The 17,120-nt window shown below is 40.4% G+C and overlaps 2 protein-coding genes and 1 long non-coding RNA gene across 14 annotated transcripts in view; 1 reads left to right on the top strand and 2 right to left on the bottom strand.

Moving 5' to 3' along the window:
* The window catches only part of LOC111246668 (uncharacterized), a 231,408-nt gene extending 230,362 nt beyond the window's left edge, over positions 1-1,046 (bottom strand). The window contains exon 1 of one of the 2 annotated variants that reach the window (XM_086982363.1): positions 953-1,046. In XM_086982363.1, coding sequence (XP_086838489.1) covers position 953 — 1 coding nt within the window. In that variant the 5' untranslated portion in view covers positions 954-1,046. The remainder of the gene's footprint in view (positions 1-952) is intronic. The other variant, XM_022796634.2, reaches the window with a different exon arrangement.
* The window catches only part of LOC111246337 (uncharacterized), a 19,434-nt gene continuing 2,314 nt past the window's right edge, over positions 1-17,120 (top strand). The window contains exons 1-12 of one of the 11 annotated variants that reach the window (XM_022795792.2): positions 1,161-1,302; positions 1,756-1,873; positions 2,688-2,825; positions 3,065-3,189; positions 6,597-6,679; positions 11,888-11,949; positions 12,220-12,291; positions 14,155-14,265; positions 14,591-14,701; positions 15,060-15,158; positions 15,706-15,829; positions 16,110-16,253. In XM_022795792.2, the coding sequence (XP_022651527.1) occupies positions 1,856-1,873; positions 2,688-2,825; positions 3,065-3,189; positions 6,597-6,679; positions 11,888-11,949; positions 12,220-12,291; positions 14,155-14,265; positions 14,591-14,701; positions 15,060-15,158; positions 15,706-15,829; positions 16,110-16,253 (1,087 nt within the window). In that variant the 5' untranslated portion in view covers positions 1,161-1,302; positions 1,756-1,855. Of the gene's footprint in view, positions 327-1,148; positions 1,303-1,357; positions 1,467-1,755; positions 1,874-1,907; positions 2,332-2,687; positions 2,826-3,064; positions 3,190-6,596; positions 6,680-11,887; positions 11,950-12,219; positions 12,292-14,154; positions 14,266-14,590; positions 14,702-15,059; positions 15,159-15,705; positions 15,830-16,109; positions 16,254-17,120 lie in introns of those variants that run through there. The other 10 variants (XM_086982387.1, XM_086982386.1, XM_086982385.1 and 7 more) reach the window with 10 other exon arrangements.
* The window catches only part of LOC111246339 (uncharacterized), a 13,422-nt gene continuing 11,125 nt past the window's right edge, over positions 14,824-17,120 (bottom strand). Inside the window, exons 6-7 of the long non-coding RNA XR_015322908.1 lie at positions 15,689-15,785; positions 14,824-15,204 (exon numbers count right to left, since the gene is read on the bottom strand). This is a non-coding gene — a long non-coding RNA (uncharacterized LOC111246339). The remainder of the gene's footprint in view (positions 15,205-15,688; positions 15,786-17,120) is intronic.

The raw sequence follows: 17,120 nt of genomic DNA on the forward strand, positions 1-17,120 counted from the left end.
GTAATTATTCATCACAACTGCAACTCCCGCAGTCGTTCGCTTGCCAAATAAACCTCCTTGCGAAATTTTCGGCCATCTCTTCTAATGTAACTTACCCATATAGAATTGTTAGAAAAATGTATCTAGTTTAGTCGTGTGCGTCCATTACTCGGAATTGGATGGTCGTGCTTTTGTACGGGGTGGCTCATAATCGATACGTACTATCGACATACAGCCTTTCGGGTAAATACGCCATGAAAAGATCGTCGTTTTGTGCATTACTAAAAAATGCATCGATACATCGTAGAGAATAACCAGTAACAACGCGCACTTTTATTAGTGGAAAAGTAAGTGTTTATGATAAGTTCTTAAAGTATCGTCTCTGACAGAAATGTACAACTTAGCCACATTTAAAACGCAATAAAGCGTCTCCGAAAGTACACAATGTTTCGAGTGGCAAGAATCACTATCGTTCCTGTGCGAGCTATGATAAGAGGTTCGTCCCTGGAAAAGTGTTTTCTTTTGGCAAAATTTTTACTATGCAACGACATTTTGATCATAAGGCAATCTGGTAGATACTTGAAGAAGAAGAAGAAGGATTTGCTTCTCTTATAAAAAGAAAAAAAAGCAATTTGCGATTTTGAACAATTGGATTGGATTGGAGAGCTCTAGAAAAGCGTGTTAATTAAAAATTTCGTGGTGGTAAAAGAGATTTAGGTTAAGCGGAACTGTGATCAAAAATTCGTTTGGCCAACCTTTGGTGCCTGATTATCTACGTAACGTGAAGTCGCTTTAGATATTTGCGTTTTACTTAATTAATTATTTGTTGAAGTTACTGAATTAATTTCGCTCCCAGTTAGCTGTTGGTCCCTATTGTACTGTAAGATTTCGTTATACTAATTTTCTTAAACAGATGAAATTCAGCTTGCGACAAATACTGAGTGTAGAATTTTGTTTGTAAAGCTGTACTCACTCGATTCCTTATAGATGACACTTTCAGGAGCTCCTTTGGTGAGCTCAATTACCGTCAACAGCAACAGGCTTTGCGTGTAATCCTTTGGTTACGTGGCCCTTTAATTGCTCACGCAGGTCGTAAAAGTTTACAGGATGGGAAAAACCTCACAGTAGCAAGGAGGAAGCTGCATGCCCTTTCATCCATAAACGCTACTCAGAACTTTCAACAAACAATTCACAGCCATTTACGGTGTGACGTCTAACCTTCTATATTTATGCCATACGTTTAGTGGTGCATTTGACCTGAACCCGAATTATATCAACGTTACTAGGGTGCGAGCGTGTGATACGATACCGGCGACGATGGAGGTACTGATGTGGAAGGCCGTTGTGATGTGACTATATAATGCTAAACAAATTAATAGAACATAGAAAGTTCACTGCATTGCATTGTCGTGCTTGGGCGGGTACACTTGTTATACTGGTGTAGATCTTTCGACGATCTGATGATTGCTCTTTTACTTTCACATTCAGTACGTTGAAGTTCTGGACACCTCAGCACAGATCGTTCTACTAATGGCAACGAGCAAAAAAAAAAAGGGTTGTATACCAATATACATGTGAAGCTAAGCTTAGCTGGATTTAGACTAGCAGCATCAATCGGAAGTGGAATAGACTTAAACAAAGACCTATTCGTTAATGTATCCATTGAAATTATGCATTATAATGCAGTGATAATCGGGGTAGATAGGTTGGTTGACGATCAAAATATATCATTTTTTGCTTTTGTGTTACTCGCCTTCCTTTGCATAAACGTTTAAGCATCCCATGACCTCAAAACAAGGGTCAGGAAGGCAGAGCAAATGCGCGGTTTGATATGGACCTGTTACATAATAATATCGTAAATAGTGCATGAAATCGCATGTCTCAGGTGATTCAGGTTAGTCTATTCAAGAGCGACGCACATACTGGAAGCACGTATCTGCAAGCTCGAGTTATTTTTGTGAACGCTCAGTTTTTGATGATCTTGCTATTTAAATAACTTGTTTTAAGATTAAAGTAGGCAGAATGTAGCGAATGTATGTTAAAATAAGAGTAGGTCGTAAGAGGTGCCTTGCTAATCTGGCTTACGTGAACTTTGTGATTGAATATCCGCTTGAAACGGACTCTCTCCCGTATTCTCCCCTTTTCTGTGCTAGAAATGTAGCTAATCAGGATTTGTTTGTTACTCATGTACCCGTCATAGAGCAGGCCGTGTTAGAGTACGTATCCATAAATCCGGCAATTTCCATGGCGACTAGTTTAATTGTTTTGTACAGCTCCTTCTACACTGTTATTTATTGCGCCTATTCTGTGCGTCTGGACCCAGTCCCACTTTCACTAGGATTTATACTTGTCGTAAGTAATTGTCTTACCCAACACCAAGGTACCACGGCCTTAATAGGTTTATCACATTGTATTTCTGGTCATTTAGAAGAAAGGGCAGCGATGAGTTAGGGGTCGATCAGATATCAATTCTTACATTACGCTACTTGGTACAGTGCGAAGATGAACGTTTCTGATTAACCACATTATGAACTAAGTTTTCCTCAGTTGAGATTTTACGACGCCCGCATTATTACTGCTTTAACTATAAATGAAGTTAAGTTAGACTGAAGATAGTTAAAATGCGATACAAGACACAGTTGTAGCATTCAGTACTTTACCGTTCTTGTCGAATCTACAAAGATGTGTTGACATTGTTTTTATTACAGCCCACGCTGTTGTCAGAGCTTCAGGCCCTTGCAAAAGACGTCGGTCACCTTCTTGAATCGGAAAAATTCGCAAACGCGATGGACGCCCATGATGAACTGAAACAATTTCGATCAGAATTCGTTTACCCTAAAATGAAGGTTACAGAATCTAGTACCGTTATACAGCGTATAATGCGTAGCGATTCTGAGAAATTTATTTATCTAGAATCAACTTTTATTTTTATCTTAGCAATGAATCTAAACACTTTGCGCTATGTATTTTCATACAGTAGCCCTTTTATTGCTTTATCAATGGGTATATATTTCGAATAGCAATATGACCTTTTTGTATAGAGAGTAATAAGAAAAACCTATGGCCCATCTCGTTTTAACGATAGGACCTACCTTGCACTGCATCGAAAACGGACGAAGACAGCATCTATCTCTGCGGTCATTCCCTGGGCCTTATGCCGAAAAAAACAAGGAACAATATCAATAAGGTCCTAGACTGTTGGGGTCAAATGTAAGTTCTCGTATCAGTGACATGCGCTGTCGTAACATCAAATGCAATTGTCTACAAGTTTTAATAAGCAAAAATACATGACGCTACTCGCATCTATGATAATATAATTCATTAAAAGATTCTTAGTCTGGCGATGGTCCCGAAAGGAGTATCGGCTGTGAGACAGTAAGGAGCAGTTACCGCTCCTGGAACCTACCCTCACTTAATTATTTCGTTTTTCAATGATTATTCTTTCAAGCTCTTTGTAACATTCAGTATAATACCTTTTTATTCAGTTCTGTATAATACCAGCAGCAATTGAAAGTTTGTTAATTCATTTTAACCGTCTGACAGTCTCAAGTGCGGTAGGACGTCAACAATGAGTTGCGCCACTGGCAATATGCGTAACAAACGTGTGCATCAAACGTTTATCATTAGTACCTATATTGCCGTGGTGTAGTACTTGCTGTAAAAGCTCACACAAGCACGTTAGTTTAAAATGATATGAGTTAGGTACTTCCTTTGAACTCTATAACTTGTAATCAGCATTTTATAGAGACACACCTAATCAGCCTCACATGCCACCTACAACTTGGATCTCGACGGTGAAATGCGTATGCTTTGCACTTGTGGCCAAGGCAAGCAAAGAATTGCTTTCAGTCTTTTTAGCGTTTTTCAAAGAATACGCTCCTCTAGACGAGGTTTCCCTCGCGGCCTTAGTCTCCCTGTCCAGCCGTAGCCCACGAACCGTCTTATCTCTGACCGAAGGTCCGCGAGACAAGCACCCGGCAACGTTGCTCGAAAGGGTCGCAGCCGGTCATTGATGGATGCGTATCGTCTGTAGGCGTATGAGTATAGGTCTGTGTATGCCTGTGACCTGATGGGTTGACTCTTTTTGTCTGCCCATGTAGCTGTCGCAGACAACGCAAGCTATACTATATGTAGCCTATCATTGTTCGATGGAAACGCGCCAGCCATGGCAGATAGCAAACCGCTCAGTCGCCGGCTAGACGAATTATATAGATGATAGAGGAACAGGCACCCGCTGCTTTTAATAAGATAGAAGGCGATTAAACATTTACCGAAATCAAATAAGTAACGTCTGTCTACCTCCTCCATTCGCTGTAGTGCGTCTATGAATATGAACCGGAACGATAGATAGTGTCTCTTTTCAGGAGGGTGTTCATTTATGGCTGTACACTTATCTGTATAGATTCAGTGCGTTCGACCGACAAGTTTACTCAAATATGTATTAACCAAAAGCGGTGAAGAATCTTTGCCTAGTTATTAAAAGTATTATTCGTACTAGACACAATGATGGGTTTGTACTGCATAATCAAATCGGGAACATTCAAAATAGCTTGTTTTGAATTGACTTTGATGTTTGTTGAATATTATCAGATCGGTCAAAAAGTAGTTAGCTTTTTTTTTAGTTCAAATTTCCGTTTCCGTTTCACTTCTCTATTGTTTGCCTATTTACATATACTACTGGAAAACATTCGGTCTCCTCCATTCGCTTGTTGTATATCCATTGAAAGGTAAACGGAACTTCGTCCCGAGCTCAGGCCTCAAGAATAGAATATAGGCCAAAGAACTATTTATCATGTTTATACTGTATACAGCGAAAGCCTTGTGGCGAAGAAAGCATCTCCTGAATTGTAAGGATAGGAACTTCTTTCTGAAGAATGCACCCTACTCCGATCGACTATGCGAGTTCAATGACGATCTCGAAATGGGGCATCGGCGCTTGACCATCATTAGTTATCTACAGGATTTTATCAGAAGTTAGGAATTTGGCTGCCTCATTGAACGACAGGCAAAAGGAGGTAGGGCCTTTCACTATATCTGAATGGTCAGAATTACAAATTCCTGCGCAGAGTGGATGACTAGAAGTGGTGTTTCTACGTCAACATGGCGCGGAAAAAGAAATGGGTAATTGTAAGAGACCTGTTGATCTTTGTACAAAATTAAATCGTGATTTGCGTTTAGTCGAACAGGGAAAATCTGGCAAACAATTGAGCCGGTCAACAACGATCTGTATATAGCTTAGCTGCATCGAGCGAAGAAAGCTATCCGATAGAAATGATGCGATAGAAAAGGCAGTGCATTTTTTTTCCCTCCACGAAAATTCCAAGTCACACGTGGCAAAGATTATCGAAGTTTCGGTTGGCGATGAAATCTTGCAGTCACAATGGAAACGCTGGACTGAAAACGTCTTGGCGCATTGCGCCATACGCCGTGATCCGCTAACTACATTAGCTACACGGATTTGCAAACGATGCCTGCAGTGGCCCTTGTCGTTCGACGCTAACGATCAGTTTCATATGCTGTGCTAATGGCGTTTCGCCTAAGCCCAGTCATCACCTTATTCAGTCATCAGTCATCACCTTATTTTGGAGCTTTTCTAGTGTTCATGCGGCTTCTGAAAACGTCTCTCATATTCTAACTATCTTCGGCAGCGAAGTATTATAACTCTGAGTGTCCGTTCTAAATCCTTGATCTTCTTTTTTGATAAAGTGCACAGTGACACATGTTATGTGTTGGCAACATGCGACCATCAGTCAGCGCGAAAAACTTAGCACGGAAGTTAGTTACGGAGCGATAGTGTCGTATTAGATTATTTACTCCTTTTTTTGTGCCAAATCGATGCGTAGAAATTCCAACAAGTCGACCACCCTTATACCGCGTAGTTAAGTTTTGCTTTTTAATTTCAATATATAGGGTGAGAGTCCAGGTCCGACTAGTTTCATACAATGTGTTTATGAGACTGTGTCTAAACAAAAGCGCGACTACATCTCCAATTTGCGGCGTAAAACACTTACTAAACATTTCAAAATATTCCATCTTTACTATATTTATCATACATTTTTTCATAATAACCGTACGTTAAGCAATATTGGGAGACGTAAACTCGTTAAAGCGTCATGCACGTACGCTAGGTATAAAAAATTCAAACGGAATTAAATTTTAGGATGATACCAAACTAACTCATAAAAGTGCCAGGGCTTTTAACGAACAATAAACACAAAGCGTACGAAACAGGTCAGAAAGTCTCAAAAAGATTAATCGATGGAGTTTAAGCGGACGATCCAACCTGCAGTTGATATTTCGCTCTTGAAAACAAGCGTCAATTTATGTAAAATATTTTTGAGCCTTTTTTTCTCTAGCCTCTATCGAGTATCCCTGTAGGGGGTTTTTCAAAGGGCCTATGAAAAGTGGCAATAATGGAAACCGTCGATTTCGGGTATAGTAGGAAGTTTTTTTCTAGCACCTCGATGGGGTTTTGGCTTGCATAAAAACAGTAGATAGTAACGAATCTCCGTATGAATTGCAAAAATACCTGCGACATCCCCCTACAACAAGCAGCTTGCCAAAGCCTGTCAGATTTTGAATCTCTAACCCTATATGTTTATAAAATTGTCTGTTAGGGGAGCGGAACATCACTACAATGGTTATCTGCCTGCAGCATTCTGTGAACTTTACCCAAAGGATGAAATGGCTCGACTCGCAGGTGTGTATAGTTTATATTCTACCTTACTTCTCTTTTATCTCTTGCTATTGCGCTCGTTTGACATCACCCAAAGTTGTCTACTGGCTTATTTAATAGTTTCCTAACATGTACAGAAACACAACAGTAATTTTTTTTTATGTAACATTGAAAAACTTAGAGGTTAAGTGGCATTAACTTTTACACTTACCATTGGTCTTAAAACAACAGATTCTCTTTTAGAAGTTGCCACCTTTAATTGGTAAGACCCTGCTGCAAGTTATGCTTCACAAAGTAACTAAAATAGATGCGACGGTTCTGTTTACTAAATGAGGAAAAATTTTGTTCATATGCTACTGATAATTTGTTTGACCAGATAGGAAGTCTTTTCTGTCGTTCAACGTCAGTAGAATAACAGGGACTTTTCGTTTGTTTGCTCCATCCACCCACCCACTAGGCATTACAAAATTTGCTTGTCGCTGGCCGATGTTCTTGTGGCGATGAGCTACCGGCCAAGCTTTCTAGACAACTTCTCAGTTGCTTCGTTTTTGCTTTCATTGTCTTCGAGAACACGCCCGTATCATATACTGGCTGAACGCTACAACCGGATAGCGCACGCAAATTTTCTGACCAGCACGTGCTATTACAGACGTGCTGATCAGAAAATTTGATCGACCCGATAGCAGTTGCACGCAGCTGCTCACTGGGCATTCCTAGCAGGCTGGAAAACTAGTGTGTAGGCAGCTGTGGCCAGCTGCCGTCCACGAGAATAGAATGAACTACAAAGCTTTTCAGATACAACTGCACCACCGGCCACACCACGATGTCTGACTCTTTTAGCCTCTGGTCTAGCTCGATAAATGTCAGGCCGCCAGCAGGTGCACGCGGTCTGCTTTTGAGCATGTCTAAAACTGCTGGCGCTACTTCTGTTACTACTACTTGCTTCTGCTTGCACGGTATCACTGCTGCTATATTTCAGCTCGATGAAATCTTCTTGCGGTGCAGGCCAACCGGTGCTGACTGTACGTAGATGGTGTACTTAGCTTGTCTGGTGCTGCGCAGTTTGGCTATGTTAGGGCTCTAGATATTTTCGACTGTTCTGTCAGCAATGCGCCAGCGGCAGACTTGACGTATGTTTGTCCTGACAGAATAACACGCGGACGTGCGCGTCAATATATCTTCTGTATGTGTGACACGAACCGTGTTTCGAATCTACTGCTGTTCCTCCATCTGTGTTTAAGCTGTCGCCACGTATGATTAAAATTCAGTCTACTTTCGCGTGTCACATAAAGAAGATATCACACACGATTGGTTACATAGAGTTCCACATAGAGACCTTCGGAAACAAAAGACTTCGTTCGTTTTATCCATGTCAGAAGTTAACCTATGCCTGATATAACATATTATCTGGTAACCAATAGCCAATTAACAACGCAAAGTGTTGAAATGTTAACTCATCATCTATTCTTAAAAAAAACTAACACGTTCGCTGTTCTAAGCAGGATCCTTGTGTCTAAGGGTGTATAAATGTGATTGCTAATAGAAAGTTATTTTTAGGTTTTCAATTAGGCCTCGTTCCTTTTCTGCCGGTGGTCTCCGTGGGTTTACCGAATTACAATAGCCGTGCTAATAATCTAGTCCATGGTACCGGGTTCTGGAAAAATACTTTCGGTTCAAATAGCCACTAATACGGATAAATGTAAGACGTTCAGAACCCAAAGGAAAGCGCAGAGGTTCCTTAATTGGTACCACTGCTGCCGTAGCCCGCAATACTGAGGCCTACTGGCGAACATTTGTTAACACATCTATCATAGGCAAACCCCTGACGCGTTTGCATTTAATATTTTTGCTATATTTTTTTATATTTTACTTTAGTTTTTAATATTGAGTATATTTACTGGGTAAAGCGCTTACCAGTTGTGTTTCGCCTGCCCATACATAGAGTTATTAGCCATCATTTGTTCGTTCGCAACGTATGCACGTATATGGACAAATGCAGCCTGCAGAGTATTTTAGCAGGACGAAAATATTTTGCACGTACGTACATGCGCCTATTCTGTATCGCGGCGTCTATGCAAGTAATGATGCATTACAATCAATTAGAGAGACATACTCAAACATAGTACTCATATGCACCATGACCATTATCTCTCATTGCCCCTTTTGTTGCTTCCACCGATGTTATATATCTCAGCACAGCAGTAGCGCCGCTGTGTACATCGCGAACTATGCAAACGATCAATGGTCACTATATTCATTTACTTCAGCGTTGTGGCTATTGTATCTTCTATTGACCCCTTTCCTCAGTGTCCCCACAAACCCCACAATAAATATTGCAGTGCTCTCTTCTCCCATATCCATCCACGTCTGACTATAAAAAACCTGGCTCAGTCTCGGATGCAATTTAGTCACCGGAGATAGAGCTTAGTGCATTAAAGAAGTACGACGATTCGCATCACGATCGTAGCCCCTACAGCGGATAAGAGGAATAAATCTCAAGGCGGCATTTATGTTAAATTTAGAGGCCACGTCCAAGCGCGTAAATCTGTTTCTATAAAAGGGGTTCAACTGGGTAGAAAAAGAGACAGGAGAAAAATCTACTGCATGTCTCCGTGATGTCTGTCGACCCGCCACGAAGGGGTCACTGGCAGCTTGTAGCCGCTTGCCGTACGCCCCCGAAAAGCGCCAGCAACACCCGCCAAAAATACGTTCACGCTTTTCGTAGCGCTTTAGCGAAATCTTCACTATTTCACTGTTGCATACTCGCTTCTTCACGGACGCAGTTAACGTATAAAAAGTGAACACTCTGGTAGATGACGTTCAGATCGTAACAGTGTTTGTATACATAAGCATATGAGCAGGGCGCACGAAAAAGGGAACCCGTGGAACAGATTCAAAGCGGACAAAGGAGGGTGAAGGAATAATAAACAGAGTTACTGTCGGCTGACGATGACTCGGAGGGTAAACGAGAGCGTTTCATTCTGGTGGTTAAAAGCACAGCCGAAAAGTCAACGAGCAGATGACGAAACTAGTGAAAAAGGAACCGAAACGACAAGGGCCCGCCTAAAGGTACCAATCGGACTAAAGGCAGTGACAGCAACAAAAGTTAAGCATATGTAGTTGCAGTCAGAATGCGTCCTGATGCAGTTATATGTCAAGAACAGCAACTGCTAGGTTTATGGCCTTTCAGTTTATTTTCTTGCTAGCAAACTAGACTGACGTCTTCTCCAAAGAGTCTGTTAGCATAATATCGTAAAGTCCTCCTCAGGTCAACCCTCGTTTCCTGAGATCCCACGATGTCCGTCTCGGCCCTTCCTTTCTCTTTTCTGCTCTCTTACGTATGCCAGAAGCGTTCATTTGCTGTGACTTGTTCTTTCGTCCTTTTGGTGAGCACCTCCCATTATTTCCCGTTACTCCCACAGTTGCTCCATGCCTCATTTCTCATCCGATTGGCGTTGCTATCGTTTGTTGCTGGTGCTGCGCCTGTCGCTGCTGCTGCTGCTGTTGTTGTCTTTATCCTTGTTGTCAGTGTGGAATCCCTTCATAGCCACCGTTGGAATTCGCAAGTCCGTTTACTCTTCCCGTCCTCACGTCCATAATACGAGCCTCCACGAGCCATTAGTCCGTTAAAGTAGGAGTCAGAACATGATTCACGGTGCGCCGGCTTGCCTCCATCCCGTTCGTGTCTTCGTTGCTTTGTTCAACCCTCCTACAGGACAAAGCCTGCCCGTCTTGGACTATCGTTCGAGCCGTAGTTTTGACTCCAAGCGTATACTCACCTCGTTTGCTCGACCTCGTCTCGGTTCTTCGCCTTTGGCAAACGTCAGTGGGAACAAATAAACAAAGATAGACAGACAGACAGACAGACAGACATCTAGTTCTTTTCCTCTTTATTCCCCCTTCGTAGCCAGGTCCGCAGCTACAGCTAACGTATGTTCGTGTGGCTAGCACTGCGGTTGTACAGGCAGCCAGCCCGGTCATCGATGTAGTTATTGTACTACAGCGCCTACTTCTGCTCTGTACTGTTCGCGACGGCTTTCCATTCCTTAACGTCTGTACCGCTGCTGGTCTGGCTATGATAGTGACGTTCGTAGTAGTGCTCATGTCTGCCCACATACATGTCAGTGGCCACTCTCAGTCGATTTGTTTTCGTCAATTAAGTAAGATTCGCCGGCTTGGGACTCTGAGTCTGGTTCTCTCAGAGTTCCAAGGAGGATAGAGACACTGATTGTCCTAATGGAGTGAAGTACATCCTTTGCGCTTATGTTTTACCCGTAATAGCAAAGCTGTCCTGCTCTATAGGTCGAGCACGGCAAATCTTTAGGGGTATGAAAGAGAACAATATATATATGTACTAAAAAAATACAACCTATAGTATTTGGTTGTTTTTCGCTTACGGTATTTGAGGTTATCGTGCAGTGAGTGAATATGTTACGATTCGTTTGAAGTCATCGTTTTTACGTAATTCAGGATTTTAATATCAGCTCACCAAACAATTTTAACTGCATTCGTTATTTGTGCTCTCATATACTTAAGTAAGCCTATTTCTTTGTTGTTTTTCTATATTGACATCATTACTTCGAGAGGGCAGCGTTATAATACCTAAGATTCTATTTGATTTTCTAGGGTATATTGAATATCTATTCGTGCGGTCAGCACATATATGGTAGACCAAGGCTGGATGAACCAGTAATTTAGTCAAAAGACGTTACGCTTAATCGTCACATAAAATAAGGACATAAATATTTTCTCCTACTTTATGGGCCGAACAAGAACTACTTCTAACAATATTAGAAGAGAGCTGGATAGCCACTTTCGTGGAGAACGCGTTGCCGTTCCGAAGAATGGCCCGCCTGTTCTTCGTGAATATTTGAAGAAAACGTGCGCCGAATCCCAACACACTAATAACAGAGTGTAACTAATTTATATATTAAGAAAACAGACAAGTGATACGGTTAGCTACAATAAGAACGCTAGAAAATTTGTACCTTGCATTTTATGAAGTCCCTATGATAACAGAGGTAACGCATAACAAACTCTGTCAATCCCATAGCAGAACAAAAAGTTCGGTATTCGAAAATAGTATATTTGTTACTCTATAAAAGAAATGGAAAAATACTGCGCGACAGTTTTTCTATAACGTTTACAAAAACGATGTAGGAAGATAATTTGGACACGAATTTAATTTTACTTTTTTTTTTTTTTGTTTATGTGAAATGCATTTATTTACAGGGTGCTTTCCTTATGAACTGGTGATCATGAACGGTCTCACGGTCAACCTTCATTTACTTATGGTAAATACAGCAGAGATCAGGCAGATTCGTTCGGGTTATTAAACACTTAAGGTCATTGTTAACACTTCGCGATATAGAAAAAGGAACCCTTGAACTGAATTGTATAACCGTCTTTCTTAAGGGAGCATATAATTGATGTCCTGGTAACGTAGTAGTAATCTAGAGGTATCGTATCGGTAGAAGTAACAAATCTATTTCTAGAAAAATAAACTTTATGGATAAACTATGGGATGATATGTTAACAGTAAACAAAATGGTGTGATATTTCAGTTAAAGTTTTACAAACCATCAGGCGAACGGTACAAAATTGTGATTGAGGAAGCGGCATTTCCTTCTGACTTGGTAAGTCGAGTCTTAGCATTTGAAGACGACATAATATATATACTAGCTTGGGTTACTAATCCGTATTTGTCATTAGTTCATTATATTTAGTAGAAATAATCACAAAACATGATCATCAAATGTAGATAAATTTATTTTTTGTGTAAGTATAACCCAGTATGGGTAGAACTTGCATGTAGCGTTACTAGACGTAAAAGGTTTTAATAAGTAAATTCCTTATATATCGCATATTTATGGTCTGTCTGTGGATGTTAATATCTAATGCATTATGTTTCACGTTGCTTAGTGAAAAAGAAAAAAACAAAAACAAAATAATATATTATAAGATACCTCGCTATATTTTTTTTTGACTAAACCTACTCATTGGCAGCCTCAAACTTGTCTGTCTGTTAAATGGAGTAGTCAAATGACGGTTATTCGTTATGACTTATTAAGGTAACATGGGATACTGTAATAACTTTGAAAATAATAGCTAGTTATTCAATTTATTATATACCGGTGTTTTTGTCTATTATAGAGGGCCGCTTGTCTCAGTATGCTTGTCGAGTCAACTATACTACGAATTGCCCCCGAAATCGTACTACACACAACACTCAACAGGCCCAACATATTGAAACTCACTCTTACTGTCGTATATTTAGTCTTTTACAGTTCTTCATATGCGTATGATGTTTAGCATGAAGATTACTCTGACTTCTCTTATCGCTGCTGACTGTTTTCTATCGCTATCGTTGACTATCGCTAAAACGCTCATCGAATCACACAGAGATCGAAGTTCTTGATCGATGCAGCTCTTTGTTCACCTTGAGTTTGCCTTGTTCCACCCAAGAGCAAGCTTTTTAAACTTTCAAGCATATCGTAAGGCGAGATCAAACTAAAATACGTGATGTAACTAGCTGAAACCGTAACATATGTGCTACATATTATAAGCACCTTGTATTGAAGAGACACATCAGAAAAAAACCGAACCAATGCCTTTTCGTACATCGCAGTAAATCGGCTAACTAGACAGTTCAAGGAAAATTCCCTTAACCCTATAGATTTGTTTCGTGGTGGCAGTTATCGTTACTCTATATACAGTGGTATCGTATTTGCCTACTGAACTTGAGCATACGTTAGGTGGTCATTCGTACTCCAGGTTTTTCCCTAGCTGCCTTAATCAAGCTAAAAACATCTGGTAGTTGTACCACACACAATAAACACACGTCTTTGCGTAATGGCTAGCGCCTGTATGGGCAGTCTGATTTCATGTTAACTGTGTACGTACATCAAACATGTTTTACTAAAAAAAAATGGTAAGAAAGCTTAAGATAGTTGAAAAGCGATTTTGTGCTATCCAAAGGGCAACGTACGTTCGTTAGCTATATAAACGTCAACATTTAAATGTGATGCTTAGAAAGCGTATGCCAGCATCGACACACAATTCGCCCCGTAGCCTCTTCGAAGACATAGAACAAAGGTTATGCGTTTCTTACTAGATTCCAGCTCGAACACTTGCTAGACCGGGTTCTGAACTCTAAGTAAATAGATAGAAAATTGCTATTCTGTTACTGAGCGTCGTAGGCGGGTCGAACAAACTTCATATCCGTCCAAATTTATTGTAAATGAACGTCCTTTGGCCAATGGGAGGAACTATTTCGAAAAGTTCATATCTGTGGTGAAATGAACTTATGGACTTAGTCGAAATTTGCCTAAGTATTGTAGACCAGGCGGTTAGCTCTAAATAGCAACATAGCTTGAGTTTATATTACATGTAACGTAACTTTTACGCAGCATTTTTCTCTGCGCTAATTTGGTACAGACAAACAGAGGAAAAGCATAGTAATAGAAACAGATGATTATTTCCTGTTCTCACATTTCCAGTATGCGGTCAAATCTCAGTTACAGTATTACGGTTATACTGTAGTGGATGGACTAATTGAACTAAAGCCACGACCCGGAACCGAAATTATCGAAGAGGACGACGTACTCGAGGTATATAAATGCTCCCAGCAAGCTAACGGCACCGCACTGAATCGGTGCCTGAATTAAAGACAAGGTATTTCCTGCAAAAGCTGGGGTTTTTTTTCCATACATTATACGCATCGTAGTAACTGAGAACAGACAGCTGAAATTAGCTGACCCCATAATCGCAAGGCTCTGCTAAGACGTATCGCTTGACAACAATCAAGAGCAAGATCTTCGGAGCGCCTACACCTAAACGTAAACATGTCTAGGTCCACTAGGTGTTTCGCTCAATTTGTTGGCTTGTTCCTAAAAAGGTATCGTTGTCGGATCACCTACTTGCTGCGCCTAACAGGTAATTCGGAGAGAAGGTCAATGCATAGCATTGCTTGTTTTGCCGGTTGTTCAGTACTACACTGGTCAAGTGTACGATATAGGGACTCTAACGAAAGCTGCTCACGGACAGGTAAGGGAAAGAAAATACTACCTGTTAATTTACAGCAACCAAAAAAAATGGTAAGTTGTACTAAAAGTCACACCAGTGAGCAAATATTAAACTACTATCAAATAGAAGTAAAAAGCGGGTCCTGAATCGATATGCTCTTAGCCTTTATTCTGCGATTTCTTCTTCTACGAAGAAAAATTAATATCGAATGAAGAATACTCCCTGAACATATGACAAGCTTGTTAGCAACCTATAGTTCAAGTATCCGAGGTGCGGATCATCGCTTGTGTGGTTAGCTTTAAGCTGGCCGCAGATCAGAACGGCTTCAGCAAACGTGCCCCACTCAATAATAGGAAAAATACTTGTGGAAATTTTCCAGGGTTGCACGGTTCTATGTGACGCGGCTCACGCTATTGGAAACATCCCTGTAGAGCTGCATAATTGGGACGTTGATTGCGCTGTATGGTGTTCATACAAGGTGCTAAATTCTCTGCGTATATCCATAACTGCATTTGAATAACGCTCTGAAAAAAGAAAATATTGCAACGTATATTCATCTATATTATGTATCGTACAATCAACCTCGATCACTTGTGTAGACTTGCGATTTTAACTGATGCAATAGTTTGTGTTGTTAGGCATTAAAAACAGTTTTTGGTTGTTTTATTCGAGCAAAATTTCATACATTATATTGAGAGACTTAGAAATTTACCGCTGCAAAAGAAGAATCATCTTAGTTTTAAGGTGTCTGATATGATAAACTTCGATATATGAATATTTAGGCTACGGCAGACTCATGCTTCAGGCGATTTCGCTGTAGACTCTATTCCCGCCAGAATAAAACACTCTTTGCCATTTAAACTTTCAAGTTTAAGTTTAATGTTGATTCAGAAACTCATTGCATTCAAGAAGGCTTCATTTGACTTCAGCGATAAAAAGCATTGAGTATTCTGTAAATAGTCACAATATCTGATTGTGGAACTCGTCGAATCATAGATGTTAACTTACTCTTTTGATACAATCAGTATCTGAACAGCGGTGCAGGCGGTACTGGCATGGCATTTGTTCATGAGCGTCATCTCTCGGAGCTCCCCGCGGTGCACGGCTGGTGGGGAAATGACACCAGAACCAAATTCGAAATGAGGAGAGGTACGTTTTATACGCAGCAGCGAACGCACAATCATAAAAAAAATGACTAAGTATTATAGAAAACAATTGATTATTCTCTGGAAAAAAAGAAAAGACAAGAAAATGCATGGCCAATCAACGGAGGTGACCGTCGTTGAAAATTTGTGAGTAAACAAAAAAACACATACTCATTCTGTATTTAGGAAAATGTATAGACGGCTCATAAACGTATCATCAATATATTCTCTTATGAATTGGTCATTTATTGTAACATCCTCGATTGGAATGAATAATTCCGCAGAATTTGAGCCCGTTCCGTACTCGGCTGACAGTTATAAGCTGTCGAACTGTCCGCCTCTTTTGATAGCCCCCATCATGGCTTCACTGGATCTATTTAGCCGCGCCGGCGATGAAGCTCGTTACCGAAAACAACGCATCATTACAGGTAATAATATCTAGCAATATTAGATGTGTTTGTTCCTAGCGGCCGATGATGTGCTCTGCGAAATTGACTTACCTTCTCCGTCAAGGCATAATTAAATCGATATAAAGCATATCGTATCAATAATGACTCGTTCATTTTCAAACTTAATTTACATATCGTAAAGTTAATTAACGTAGAACATAGGAAGTGAGTCGTCTTGTCTATATATTTAAGGATTTTCTTCTAAATGGGGAAAACTTTGGCGGGCTAACTGTCCCCCTGTTCGTATAGTAGGCGAAAACCAGAATCAAACGCCAGATTTGTCACAATAAACAACAGTGCGTCGGAGTTCGTGTGAAAATGATCTATTATTATCTAGTTTTTCCTCACTGGACAAGCCTTCACCGACCTTTTTGACCAAGATCAACGGTTTACGCTATTGACAATCTTCATGCAGTCAGGCAAACTAGAAGTTACTTAACTAAGTTTAGATTCGAATAGCTATTTTTGACACAACCAGCCTTTATTTTGATAAATCAATGAGACAAACGGCCGTTTTAGAGAAACTAGTGCCAATTGTCAATGGGGACGTCTTGAGACTTTTTACACGTTTTGAAGCTGTGAGCCATTTTCAGACCTTTTGGACGAACCTTTTGGACCTCCGACTTCATGATTAGCCAAAAGCTTGATCCCGCTGAATTTTTCTGTAGGCGAAATGTCTGAGCAATACTTCAGCGAGCATTGCTCGCCAGTATCGTTTGACACGCATTTACTATTTTTTGCGGATTAAAGAAAAAAATATTTTTTAACTAATTAGTTAATGGTTAAATCTACGAAGCTGCGGTCGCAATAGACGGTCGTTACATTGGACGAACACAACCGTTAATA

Source organism: Varroa destructor, unplaced genomic scaffold (genome assembly GCF_002443255.2).
Source record: "Varroa destructor unplaced genomic scaffold, Vdes_3.0 BEIS01000003.1, whole genome shotgun sequence".
In the NCBI taxonomy this organism is placed as follows: Eukaryota; Metazoa; Arthropoda; class Arachnida; order Mesostigmata; family Varroidae; genus Varroa; species Varroa destructor.